The 14809-nt window shown below is 44.8% G+C and overlaps 1 protein-coding gene across 4 annotated transcripts in view; it reads left to right on the plus strand.

Annotated features, from left to right (window-relative positions):
* Positions 1 to 14809, plus strand: part of LOC119391592 (protein spinster) — a 104322-nt gene that overhangs the window by 43072 nt on the left and 46441 nt on the right. Inside the window, exon 2 of one of the 4 annotated variants that reach the window (XM_049414906.1) lies at positions 8765 to 8964. The exons of the other annotated variants lie outside the window; for them this stretch is intronic. Coding sequence (XP_049270863.1) covers positions 8765 to 8964 — 200 coding nt within the window. The remainder of the gene's footprint in view (positions 1 to 8764; positions 8965 to 14809) is intronic. 4 annotated transcript variants of the gene reach the window in all.

A 14809-nucleotide genomic window follows, 5' to 3' on the forward strand; every position in this document is an offset into this window, starting at 1 on the left:
CTGCAAATGAACTGGGTCTGTTTCGACACTTTTTGAACACTTGTTGGCGCACTTCGGGACTGTGATGTGACAAAATAAGTGTCTGTTGTCCCGTTCACAAGGACACCATTGCTACAATAATATCTGGGGTATTTACGTGCCAAAACCACGATCGACATGATAATGAAGCACGTCGTTGTATTGCATCCGGAAATTTAGACCATCAGGTGTTCAACGTGCAGTGACATCACACGGTCCTCTAGCACATCCATCGAAATGCGATCGCAGCGGCTAGGATCCGCGACCTTCGGGTCATCCGTCGAGCACCACTGCACCACCGAGGCGGACCACCACTGCTGCAGAGCATTTTGCTGCCAAAGACGCTTGCAAACGCCTAAGGTCTTCAGAAAAGGTCGCATCCGCAAAAAAGAAATGAAAGCTATATAATGTGGAGGCTTACCGTACAGTTCCGTCATCGTAACCAGCTTGAACCGACGTAGTGGTTGCGGGGTGTGCGAATAGTGATTTTTGAGGCCGAATGGAATATTGACAGAAGCGAATAGAATTGAACAAGGTATACTTTTTGAATAAGCCACGAATTCATGAAACAGCCGTTCTTAATTAGATCAAATGTAAATTGATGTTCACGTCCTCGTAATCATTCATTCATTCATTCATTCATTCATTCATTCATTCATTCATTCATTCATTCATTCATTTCGCGCTGTTTATTATCGGTATGAATATCCAACCAGCCCAGTCAGCTACCTTAGTAACTCGGCAAGTTTCAGGAAATTATAATGAGCGAATGAGGTGAAAATTTATTTATTTATTTATTTATTTATCTATTTATTTATTTATTATACTCAAAGGCCTCAAAACTAGACATTACATGAGAAGTAATTTCAGAAAGAAAGGTCGGTTAGGACGATGGCAGCAGGGGCGTAGCCAAGGGGGGGGGTTGGGGGGGTTCAAACCCCCCGAAATTTTTCAGTTTTGCTTGCGTATATAGGCACGCACACATACAAACGCACGCACGAACATAGATAAAGTATGGTTGAACCCCCCCCCCCCCCCCCCCCGAAAAAAATTTCTGGCTACGCCCCTGGATGGCAGATAGAAGTGCATTCCATTTTTTTTAAGTATACAGCAGGCCCTTCACGGCCCGTGTGAGTGGGTACATAAATACATGAAAGTATATACATTGCCGAAAATTCATGTTGAAAATTTAGGTTTCGCCCACACTCATATACAGCTTTGCTGTAAAATAAGGTCGATACGTATTAGAATGGGCACATGCTATAGGTACACAGCATTTGTAGGTGTATGGCGGGAGGAACGCACTGGAATAACAGTTACAGGGATGACAGTTATCGTACTCTTGCGCCAATTTTGACCTTGAGTCATTGCAGTTGACATTTTGAAATATTCATGAAATATTCGGGCTTACAAATGACTGCTATTCGATTCGATGATAGAATCGAAGAAGGCACTGTGCCATTTCAATATCGAAATTTTCGAATACTCGCACACACCCGTAAATACGTCACTGCAAATAATGTACCTGTTGCATTCTGTTTCACGAAATCGAATGAAAACGACAGGACGTGTTTTTCTGGCTTTCTTGTTGGTTTTTGATTTGCTGGCTTTTCAACAGCAGGCGTAATACATATTCAGGTAATTTTGGAATGTGATTGAGCATTACGGGAGCCTAAGATGATTTGCGCATATACTGGCGAGAAATTAATGCCGGTTACAACGGGTAACGGAATGAAGGTAAGCGCACTGTGCGTGTGTACCTTGTCTTTAACTTTTTTTTTTTTCATGTCCTGTCTTACATGCTGCTTGTTTCTTGTTATAATGCTCAGATACAACTAAAACGCGCGTTTCACTCGATCCAAGTGAAATGAGAGCCACTATCACATCGAGTTAATCGTTGTGGTAGTAGCTTGTGGGCCCCTTTCAGTCAGTAGAGCAGTAGCAGACGACGCGCCGAGACCAATCCTAACGCGAACGCAGCGCCCCCGCCTGGTTGGCGATCGCGGCGAGCCGCTCCGCGCCACTGGAAAGCCGCGCTCTTTGCCAACTGAAGTAATCTGAAAACGTTGGATTTAAAGGAGTACTGACACGATTTTGAAGTGCAGCAAAACGGACGTTTTTGGTTTCCTTGGCATGTAGTGTTAACGCTCTCCCCACACCGCATCCGGGAAACACGTATAAATATTTAAGTTTGATTTTAATGTTTTCATCTCCCAGCATCTGCATGGAGAGCCCATGCAGGAGAGCCCTATGACGTTTAAAGTCAGCTCACTTGGTTTGCGAAATCTGGGTTCTGCATGCAGCCTAAATCACAGAAATCGCTGTCGGAGACACTGGATGACAGTTCACTCATCATGAACCACGTTCGACTGACAGCAAAGGACAGCAGGTACATATTTCGTGGGTTGCAGTCTGCCCGTGACGTCACGGGCAGACTTGACACGTCACTATGAAGCCGCCCTTTCGAAACCGAAACTGCTGGTTGAAAAATGCGGTAATAAAAATATATGCAATACATCCCCAGGCACCACGACACTCTGTTTAGGGTTCTCGACACAACTGCTTTCATTTAGAACAACAACCCGAAAAATTTTAAAATTCATGTCAGTACTCCTTTAAGATAAAGACGAATGTTCAAGGAACGAGGGATATCAGTGGCTACTTGAGGTCGTCTGGAAAGGCGGGGTCGACATATTCCGAAGGACCCCACCTTTCTCACAGCAAGAAGTTATAGAGGCGGGCTGTGAAGTCTAATAAAAATATTTTTTTGTATTGTTATAAACATAAACATGAACAGCTGCAGCTTCAAGGTGGTTTGGGGAGTTTGCCGGTAGCTTACCGCGCACGGCAGGTTGCCGTGCCGCGAAGCGGTTCAGTGTAGTGAACTGCTTTGCGAACCGTTATAGATGTTCATTTCTCCGAACCGGAGCGAAATCGTAGCGTGTTGAACACGAATCAAAACCAAACCAGTATTTATTTGCTTCGGTTGCATGCATGGTAATACATTTTCGTCATCTTGTGTTCGGAACTTTGGCTCGGTACGTGTAAATGCACGTACAGTACTTACGGATTGAAACGCCACATCATTTTTTGTTGTATTGCGACTGCTATGAGTAACTGGTCGTAATAACCGCGTCATGTCGCTGCTGCAAATCTTGCCGCGAAAGGAGATGTTCGCTCTGATGTAAGTGTTCGAGTCAAAATTACGCCGATATGACACGAACTGGAGACGCTGGAAACGAAAGTGTGTGCATTACTTAGCTCTAAATTTTCGCGTTTCAATCCGTGGGTACTCTACTGCCCTGCGCGTACTCCTGTTTTGATAACGTATATGCTCCAGCTGCAGCTTTTAAAAGAAGTGAGCTGTATCATACGGCTCTGAGCTGTATGTGTGTGGCCAAGTTGACGGGTTTGGCATGCTGGCCGGCAGCTGCTTTCTCTCTGATTGACGAACAGGTCTGATGTCATGCACTGGCACTGGACAGCTCCATGTATAGCGTAAAGCACTTACGGTAGCGTGCGTATCGACGCCAACGCTAAGACACGGTGCACTGTGTGTCACGAACTTATAGCAGGGGCGTAGCCAGGAATTTTTTTCGGGGGGGGGGGGGGGGGTCAGCCATACTTTATGTATGTTCGTGCGTGCGTTTGTATGTGCGCGTGTATATATGCGCAAGCAAAACTGAAAAATTTCGGGGGGGGGGGGGGGGGGGGGGGGGGGGGGGGGGGATCAACCCCCCAACCCCCCCTGGCTACGCCCCTGACGTATAGGTACCGGCGAAGTCATGCCGCCTCGCCACTTTCTCGAATTTTGTTTCTTTTTATCTTGTTTTCGAACAAGATGGCTTGCTTAGTTTATTGCTCTGTACGAAAAACGCGTGTAGCTTTGAAAGTAAAGCTTTATATTTTATTTTCGGTTTTTACATCTTGTGTCGACTTGCATTCCGCGTAAGCGATACTTCGGTTAACCCATATGAGATAAAAGGCAATTTCTTGCGCAGGTTTTGCTTGACATGCGGTGGGCATAAATTGTTTCTTTAACCCCTTTTCTTGTGATGTTTGAAGAAGCTTATATAAGCTGTTTCAGGAACGAATACATCATTTGATAGTTCGCGCTCCTTCTGTCTACTTCTGTTTTTTCCAGTGTTCGTCCGAGCTTTGCGCACATATCCTACATTAAGTCATGCACCAACTCGCCCAACAAGAAATTCTTCTAAGATTCCTGTCGTCCTCTCGTGACGTTTCGTCCCGTCAACGCCTCCGTTCTGTGACAGAACGCTTACAAAATTCCCCCCGGAGAAAACCGGGCGGAAAACGAGGCGGCTAGTCTGATCGTTCGGGGACAGATTTCTTTCGGCCCGCCGAAGCTCTCCGCTTTGCCGCAGCCAATCAGAACGCCATGCGGCGGTGGCGCTGGTGGCTGCCAAGCGGGCTTTTCAAGGCGGCGAGTGCGTGTGGCCGCTGGTGGCCGCATGGCTCTTTTGGCTGCCCGCGTGGCCGAGGAGGCGGGGCATGTCGCGCCTTTGCGCATGTTTCACTATCACGTGACACTGCTTCTCCCAAAGATACACCAGCGCCACCGCCGTATGACGTTCTGATTGGCTGCGGCAAAGCGGAGAGCTTCGGCGGGCGGCAAAAAATCGGCCCCCGAGCGATCGGACTAGCCGCCACGTTTTCCGCCCGCTTCAGCCGCTTGGCGAGGATGTTTTCTCCGTTTTCCGCTTCGACCTTCGGTGTGAACAAGCCTTATGGCGCGTTCACACTTGGCCTCGAAGGGCGCCAAAGCGGCAGAACACAACGGAAATTCACTCTTCGCCGCCTAAGCGGCCGGAAAACCACGCCGCTAGCCGGACCCGAGAAAATCGGTCCGAGACCGATTTTTTCCGCCACGCGGAAGCGGATCACCTATCCGCTTCACGGGTAGCCGTACTGGGTGTGTCCAGATAAGATCGAACACGAGATCCCGGTCACCATTCCCGATTTTGATGAAATTTGCTGTAGGTCTAGGCATTACACCCAGAACAATGGTTTCGAAGTTAGTTTCGCGAAAAAAAATTTTGTTCGCCTGAAAAAAAAATATACAAATTTTGGCCGTAAGAAACACTTTTCCGCCAATTTAGCGATTTCTGAATTTTGAGCGCACCTAGGGAAAAAACGGTGCACTTCTCGGTCACAATATTTATTCCCCTCAAAGAACAAGTTAAATACAATCTCATGCGTCTATTATTTTCCTGCCTTGTTGAAGCACTTTTGAACAAAAAATTCACAAACTTGACAAATCGCATAAAATACCTGTATTTGAGGAATTTATTGCAGCAAACAAGATAAAGTGAGGATAATAAAAATCAGTACATATTAACTTTGATACTTTCGCGCTCTTTTAAGATGATTTTCGTGGTTTTATCACGCTCCATTTTACTCGATAATTGGGCTGAAACTTAAGTGATTTACAAAAAACGCCGAACTTTGAAAGCAATTTTCTCAAAAAGGCCATTTTTAATTAAAAAAAATCCCTCTGATTGAAGTCAGGGACGTCGTCTATCGTTCTGCCTAAAAAAAAACGTTGCATTATTTTGGTTGCTAACAATTTATAATGCATCAAATGTGACCAAGTCAGCCTAGCGGCCGCGTCGTTCGTTGTCTGCTGAAACTCTATATAAGTTGTTCAAAATACTTATACCTGACATAATCACAAATCAGTAGCTCCATACCAACAAATGTGCAGCCAGGTGTCATGGTTCAGCAAGCTTTGTCTTGCGATCAGCCGCTTGACAAACCCGCAGTAGCGGCCGCTCGATGCTGCGGGCGCTGACATTACATGAGTGCCGATTCGACTGCGGATGAGCTCCGCTTGAGCGCCAAACTACGCTCAGAGGAGAAACGAGAGAAGGAATGCATCACTGTGAAAGTTAGAGTACAGCAGATAACAGTAGACAACTGCAGGAAAAGGTTATTCATATGCAGGGTGTTTTTTTAGACAATACATATTTTTTATAAAAATGCTATGACAGTCGGGCCACTGTCGTCTTTGCAAACGAACTCTACGCCGAGGCGGAAAAGCTTTGCCGCTCCCTAAGTTACATTAAAATGACTGATGAACAGATATTAGTTAATTAGATTTTAATTATTACTTTTTAGGGTCGGAAGACCCTAAAAGTAATAATTAAAATCTATTTTTTATACGGAAGAGTTGTAGGACATCACAATTTATGACATGCCCATTTTTAAAAAATTGCGAAAAATGCACGCATTACGAAATAATAATCACCGATATCAAGGCCCCAATCTAGGCGAAACCAAAACTGAGTGCACCGGGTGCGCAGGAAATTAGTCATTCCTGTCACGTCAGACCGGAAACTCGCGTGACAATTTTTGAAAAAAGGTGCGTCGCTGCAGAATATGGTCAGGAAAAACGGCATGTCGTCCCAGATACCAAAATGCACCTCTTAATATAATAATTGTTAGGGTTTAACGTCCCAAAACCACAATATAATTATGAGGGACGCCGTAGAGGAGGCCTCCGGAAATTTTGACCACCTGGGGTTCTTTAATGTGCGCCTAAATATAAGCACACGAGCCTCAAGAATTTTTGCCTCCATCGAAAATGCAGCCGCCACGACCGGGCTTCGATCCCGTGACCTGCGGATCAGCAGCCGAGCACCATCACTACTAGACCACCGTAGCGAGTCAAAATGGACCTCTTATGTGCGTTCGGGGTGTAGCGCTTATTCGTTCCTTTGCTAAACTCGAAACACGCACACACAACTTTTTTTTCTAGTTATAGTTGTTTCCCTGAAAAAATACTACATTTTTTAACATGAAAGTGTTTTATGCCGGGTTCCACCACAGCTCCACTGACATATTTCCGTCACGGATATGACGTTGTAAAATATAAAGATTAACAGTTGGCAAAGAAAAAAACCAGAAGAAAAAGTTCTGTCACCAGGAGTCGAACTTACGACCCCTCGCTCCGCAGCGCCGGGCGTGAAACGATTCGGCCACAGACAGCACGTTTCTTGCCATACTAACGGCGAGCTATTTATATACACCATTTGCTGGTAGTGGTACTCTGAGATCGGTGGTACATCGGCGTGTTTTCGTTATCACTAGCGAGATGGCGCGAAGATCTCGAAGAGCGCGCTTTAAAGGTTGTCGCCCCACGCAGATGAGCGCGCGCCTCTACAGGGCGTGGTCGCTCGTGCTCGAGCTTACCTCACAATGGCGGTGGTGTGTACGTCTTGTGCTCTCACCGCAAGTTTACATTGAGAGCACGAAGGTCGCTTCGCTCACTGCAGCAGCCGCTCTTGCGAAAGGAGTGCACTGCTCACACAGAAATAAGTTACAACTGTGACAGTTAGTTCGCGCTGATCTTGTGTATGTTCGTTCCATGCGCCCTTTCTGCTTGAGCAGTGTGTTGCAAGTTTCGAGCTGCTTGCCGTTCTTCGTGTGACATTACAATTTGTTGCTGTAGCATTCATTCCTTTGCGCTTGGGGCGAAAGAATGCGTAACAAACGCTCAACTATGTCTGTAAAGGTACATTTCACTTTCGTGTTATACCGATTCCTATGACAGAGGGATCAGCCATGTTTTTTTCTATGTGAGTGACATGCCAGCATCTTTGAAGCAGTCAGTGGCAGAAGTCATATCTTTAGTCTGAGTTAAGAAGTTGATTATAATTTATTTTAAAGTAGTTTGGCACCAAACACTATTCACAAGCACTGCTACATCCATCATGGCCGAGGAATTGTAGTGCTACCAGAGTGTTTACATTGGCAAGGTTTTTCTTGTACTTCAGTTCTCCTTATGTGTATTTTATTTTGTATGCAGGCAAGCAAGCAACAATACTTCATTATAAGTGAAATGGCTGGGATGGCATAAACGCACCCACATTTAACAATAAGTGCATACAATTTAGATACTGCGAGTACTGTTGCAACACATCAGACGACTGTGCATACAACTTGATAACGTGAGAAACATGCTTACACATGCCCTTACTGGTTCTTTTGCTAATACTTATACTGCTTCAACTTTGTTATTAAGGTCCATATTCTAATGTCTGAAGCCACTTCATTCTTGCGGTCTCATGTACAACAATTATGTCTCGTGTACAGCACTCTTATACATCAATTAGTTCACCTCCGAAAGCAGGCACATCATGAGATCTTCCAATGATCTGCACCGATTGGCACTCAGATTTGCTTGCTCCATGTTCAGTTCAATGAGTGCATAATTGTTGAGCTCTTCCGCCCACTACTCTGTGCAAATTTGTTCCTTATGGGCTTGAAAACTTTGACATCTCTTTTAATGTAACCTTTGCTTTATGCTTGGAGAGCATGTACAAAGTGTGCGGTTTATGCTGCAGCATATCACCCTCCAATGCCTGCCCAGATATAATTTGATCATATGACTGGCATACATGAGCAAGTTCTAGTACTGTGTATGTCTAGTCTGTAATGGTGTGTATCTAAGAATGCTGCGGTTTGCACATTGCGCATGAGCAGAAGTTTTGCATGCATTCTCTCTGCAGAATGTAGCATTCTTACGTACACAACGCCATTACGCATGCTAAGTACATAGCACTAAAACTCACTATTCATGGCCTTTAGGTATAATATGATGCCCCTCACTCCTAGTTTCTTTCCTCCTTCCTTGGTGACGTTCCAGAGTGTTCAGGGGGGTACTATGTGTTCCAGAATGCTTAACATCTTGAGTTCATGTTGTGCCTCCTGTTATGGTTTTTAGGGGTGCTGGACCAGGTGATAGACCACTACAAGCTGAAGAATTCCCAAGGAGGGCTGCTGCAGACGGTGTTTGTGATAACGTACATGATAACTGCACCCGTGTTTGGCTACCTGGGTGATCGCCACAGTCGTCGAGCCATCATGGCTGCAGGGGTTTTCTTCTGGAGCGCCACCACTCTTCTGGGTTCCATACCACCAAAGGTAGGGTCAATCATGCTGGACTAGACTGGACAGGGGGGGTCCAGTTTTCCGCTGCTTAATTTCGCTCTTAGATAGGCAAGGTGCTATAAGGGATAAAATTGCTCTAGAAGGTATGCTGATGGATAATGAACAAATAAAGAAATGTACAGGTAGACATGTCACATTAAATACGGGAATGAAAAAAACCTAAAGAAACAAGTGTTAGAACGTGTGCACACTGCCAAAACATTGAAGAGAGCTTATACACACACACACACAAAAAAAAACTTCACACAACACATAGTTTCTTCTTGCAACATGCAAAAAAGGCCATGGCTCAAGAGTAGTTTAACTAAAGAGAGCGTATAATTTCCAGTTGCGCAGAATTTGATGTGCAGTTGCAGACTGTATTGAATGGAAAACGGATACGTTGACAGAACATGTAAATTCTCCTCATGTGCTTCATTACAAGTGTGCAGTGATGATTCCAATTGCCCTCTTTTGTGAAGCATGTGGTTTGGTGAAGGCCACATGTAACCGAAATGAACAAAACAAAGTCTCTACGTCTTTCAGTAAGGAACAGAAGGTTTGTGTAGTGTCCACTGTGCACATAATAGACCGTTTTAATACATCATAATGTTCAACGGCACTTCGTTAGGCACAAAGACTGTTACACTGCGCTGTGGTGCGAACATCCATGGGAAGTGCACAAGTTGCATGTTGCTACTGGGAGTGCTGCAGTGACTAGCCGTGCTTGCAATGGTTGCATAGGGTGTTGCCGTGAATTTGCAGGATTTTGCACTGTTTGCTCTGCTGCGTGGCCTGGTGGGCGTTGGAGAGGCCAGCTACTCCACTGTGGCCCCAACAGTCATAGGGGACCTCTTCTCAGGACCACGCAGAAGCACCATGTTGGCTGCCTTCTACTTTGCCATCCCCGTAGGAAGGTAAGTGCTCCAGCTCTTCTTCGGTAGCCTGTCACTTTTGTGGTCTAGGTTAGTACTTCTGAAACACCCCTATGGGTTCTCAAGCACATACTTCAAGGGAACGCCCAGGTAGCACGCTAGAGGTACGTGAGAATTATGTAAAAATAATCCTTGAAATATCAATATGGCCTTGAAATTCATAAAACTTTGTACGGTGCTTGAGAACTCTTGAATTTAAGCTTACTGGATCCTGTTTAGACTCTTGGATGCAGATTCGGTGTTACATAAGTCATGTAAGTGCAGTTTTTATCAGCTTTATTGTGACAGGTATCGGTTGATTCGATCAGTTTGATGTGCCTTGTTAATTAGCACGTTCTAATTAAAGTATGTTGCTTGTTTCTGACCACCAGCATTTTCTTCTGTTATACAACCGAAATTATGTTATTTGGGTCCTCACAAATGCTTGTCTGTACTACGGAACGCCTAAGGAACATAAAATTTTCAGCAACAATAGCAATAAAGCCTGGGTGCTACTCTGACAGCTGTACGGTTTTTTTTAATAAGCGTGAGATGACAATTGAGGCACTTTTAACAGCCTATGCACGCAGTGTTGCGTTCTCAACAATTCTAGGGCGCTAAATATTGCTGATGTGGTTTAATTGAAAGCAAGAAATTAGACTGAAGTCGATGTGTACATCTATTGATGTATCTAGCTGGCTGTGTGCAGTTTATTTTCAAGATGCGATTGCACTTTTTCTTGTTGATTGAAAAGTATAGGTCGTATACCGCGTGTTTTTAAGAATACCTTAAGTATTTTTAAAAATGGTTGTTTCAAAATAAGATGGCAGTTCCACTGTTGGCATGCCATCAGGGGTGGAAGCCGTGTGGTGACAGGCAGCACATGGCATTTAGTCCCAAATTAACCAAAATCTGGTACTTAACTATCGAGCTAATAAGTTTAGCGGGCTCATTGTAATTGGGATAACAAAGAGGGCTCTATGTGAAAGCCATACCAACTTCAGGATCTGGAATACAGTAAAACCTCGTTAATTCGGGAAATCGTGTAATTCGGATGTGTTCTCTGGTCCTGGCAAGCATATGTATTGTTTAATGACGTCAAACTCTAGTTAATTCAGTCATATTTGGCCGCAACCTGGTTGATTCAGATGGTCCTCGGAGCACACCTAGCACGAAGCGCATTGTCATCAAACTGAAACTTGGTGGAAGCTGTTGAAGAGTTTCAGCTGCGGTCCGCACGTTGGCATAAAACTGGCTTGCTGCATTGTGATGGACGAACGATTATATTCATGTACGTGTGGTGGTCGTACGTAATGAAGGATGGGTTAGCAGCACGTTCCAGCTTAAGAAACCGGGGTCTTGAGCCGCGGTGACATTGTGAACGAAGTCAGTAATGTCGACAATTGCGGCTTTTACAATGCTCTTATGCAAAATAAGTATTGGATTTACGTATTCATCAAGTAAATGAAAATGTATCGATCTAGAAGACACTTGTTAATTTTTTTTTCTAGATACTTTAGACAATTCGGTATTCCGTTAATTCGTACACTTTTCCCAGTGCCGTGAAATCCGAATGAACGAGCGTTTACTGTTGCGTAATTATCTGCAGAACTGCGGCTTTGACGAATTCTTGCTGGCAGGCACCGTGATAGTGAATCTGGGTGGCAGAAGCCTGTAATAGAGTGCTAGTCATGCCTAAATTGCTCTGCAAGTGAATAATGAATTCGTGGTCTGCCTGTTGTAGTCTCAGTGACTTGTGCTTGTAAGCGAATGCACCCGTGTCAGTTCATTGGTGATGCCGATCAAAGAGGAATGGTGTGGCATAAATACGCTGCTGCATATGTTGTTCAGGGCTCCTGCTGCGTTGTTGCGGGATGCCTAAAGGCTGAAAAAGGAATCGAAGGGGCAGAAGTGGATGCCTGGGCAAGTTCATACGACATACTCGAAATAAAAACAGTGCAAAAGACAGAGGACCGGTAAAAGGACCAGTCCTGCGGCAAGAGGTACATCAGCCAAATGGGTCAGTGTTTGAATGAGTAGCTAAAGGAAACACTTACAGCTTTTCGTCTGCGGCGTCGGGCCACCTTGGTATTCACTGCCGAGATTGTGGCTGCGTTCGCAGCTTCCAGCATTATGTTGTGGTCGAACGTCATCAGGACCAGTTGTTACGCGAAATCTATAGGCTTCAGAAATGACTAGGCTAGGCAGCGTGTTCATCAGCAGGCCTTCGATCACCTCATCGAAGAAAAAAATTGATTTTTCTTGAGCACTTTTGTGCACGTGATGTTCATGATGTACAGTAATGATTATGAATGGCTTTGATCGTTGCATTGCTTTTATCATTTTTATCGTTCCTTTGTTTTGTTATAGACTGCACTGGTATATATTGCGGGGTTGTGACAAATGAGCCTTGTTGTAAGTCAGTGCTATTGTCCGTCTTCTTATTTTATTCGTCCTCTGCCTTTTATTTCAAGAATTGAAGGGTAAACATCTAATTCAGGAAATGGGCAAATTTGCTTAGCCAGTACAGTTTGAAATTGATGGGCCAAGGATGATGGCACTGTTGTTTGCTGCTCGCACACTTGCTTTTCACATTTGTACAGATTTAGTGCCATGACTGTGTGAAAGATATGGGTTTTTTTGTGTCAAACACTGCTGACTCGAGTTTTCTGTGCAGTGGCATGGGCTACATTGTTGGTGCATCTGTGGCTGAGGCGCTGCACGGATGGTACTGGGCCCTCAGGGTGAGCATCCCTCGATATCATGATGTTCCTCTGGACTGTGCTCTTAAAGGAACACTAAATGAAAATGCTAGATCGGCTTAGACTGAGAAGCTACTCTTGGAGGACCCTATGGTCATTAATTCAGTGACCATTCCATTTCATTCAATGGCTAGGTATTTCATTCAGGGTTGAAGCTTGGTCAAGTTAGTAAGAATCCATTTGGAAGATATTTACAGTGCACACATGTTGTGGAAAAAACACATTTCACAGTGCGCTTACATTCGTTTTTCTCTTTGAAAAAAAAAACTGCTTGTAAGTTGGTGTCTTTGTTTCTGCCTGTCCCTTTTCCTAAGCACGTGCTTACTGTGAACGGTTTCTGAGTGGTTCATTATCACAAGCAAAATATAAAATTAAAGCATGTCAGTGTGACATCATTATATTTCAAAGTCTCTCTGTCGTAATTTGGCCACATTGGCTAATTAAAACTTATTGAGATTAGTGAAGAGTTTAACGTCCTTAGAACACAGTTTAGTTCATTTTTACCTGTAAAAAATTATGCACTTGTGGGATGTCATGCCTAGCGTAGTATGAATCCCAACATCCCCGCCTGGTTGGCGATCGCGGCGAGCCGCTCCGCGCCACTGGAAAGCCGCGCTCTTGCCAACTGAAGTAATCTGAAAACGTTGGATTTAAAGGAGTACTGACACGATTTTGAAGTGCAGCAAAACGGACGTTTTTGGTTTCCTTGGCATGTAGTGTTAACGCTCTCCCCACACCGCATCCGGGAAACACGTATAAATATTAAGTTTGATTTAATGTTTTCATCTCCCAGCATCTGCATGGAGAGCCCATGCAGGAGAGCCCTATGACGTTTAAGTCAGCTCACTTGGTTTGCGAAATCTGGGTTCTGCATGCAGCTAAATCACAGAAATCGCTGTCGGAGACACTGGATGACAGTTCACTCATCATGAACCACGTTCGACTGACAGCAAAGGACAGCAGGTACATATTTCGTGGGTTGCAGTCTGCCCGTGACGTCACGGGCAGACTTGACACGTCACTATGAAGCCGCCCTTTCGAAACCGAAACTGCTGGTTGAAAAATGCGGTAATAAAAAATATATGCAATAATCCCCAGGCACCACGACACTCTGTTTAGGGTTCTCGACACAACTGCTTTCATTTAGAACAACAACCCGAAAAATTTTAAAATTCATGTCAGTACTCCTTTAAGATAAAGACGAATGTTCAAGGAACGAGGGATATCAGTGGCTACTTGAGGTCGTCTGGAAAGGCGGGGTCGACATATTCCGAAGGACCCCACCTTTCTCACAGCAAGAAGTTATAGAGGCGGGCTGTGAAGTCTAATAAAAATATTTTTTTGTATTGTTATAAACATAAACATGAACAGCTGCAGCTCAAGGTGGTTTGGGGAGTTGCCGGTAGCTTACCGCGCACGGCAGGTTGCCGTGCCGCGAAGCGGTTCAGGTAGTGAACTGCTTTGCGAACCGTTATAGATGTTCATTCTCCGAACCGGAGCGAAATCGTAGCGTGTTGAACACGAATCAAAACCAAACAGTATTTATTTGCTTCGGTTGCATGCATGGTAATACATTTCGTCATCTTGTGTTCGGAACTTTGGCTCGGTACGTGTAAATGCACGTACAGTACTTACGGATTGAAACGCCACATCATTTTTTGTTGTATTGCGACTGCTATGAGTAACTGGTCGTAATAACCGCGTCATGTCGCTGCTGCAAATCTTGCCGCGAAAGGAGATGTTCGCTCTGATGTAAGTGTTCGAGTCAAAATTACGCGATATGACACGAACTGGAGACGCTGGAAACGAAAGTGTGTGCATTATTAGCTCTAAATTTTCGCGTTTCAATCCGTGGGTACTCTACTGCCCTGCGCGTACTCCTGTTTTGATAACGTATAGCTCCAGCTGCAGCTTTTAAAAGAAGTGAGCTGTATCATACGGCTCTGAGCTGTATGGTGTGGCCAAGTTGACGGGTTTGGCATGCTGGCCGGCAGCTGCTTTCTCTCTGATTGACGAAACAGGTCTGATGTCATGCACTGGCACTGGACAGCTCCATGTATAGCGTAAAGCACTTACGGTAGCGTGCGTATCGACGCCAACGCTAAGACACGGTGCACTGTGTGTCACGAACTTATAGCAGGGGCGTAGCCAGGAATTTTTTCG

Source organism: Rhipicephalus sanguineus, chromosome 4, assembly GCF_013339695.2.
Source record: "Rhipicephalus sanguineus isolate Rsan-2018 chromosome 4, BIME_Rsan_1.4, whole genome shotgun sequence".
Classification (NCBI taxonomy): Eukaryota; Metazoa; Arthropoda; class Arachnida; order Ixodida; family Ixodidae; genus Rhipicephalus; species Rhipicephalus sanguineus.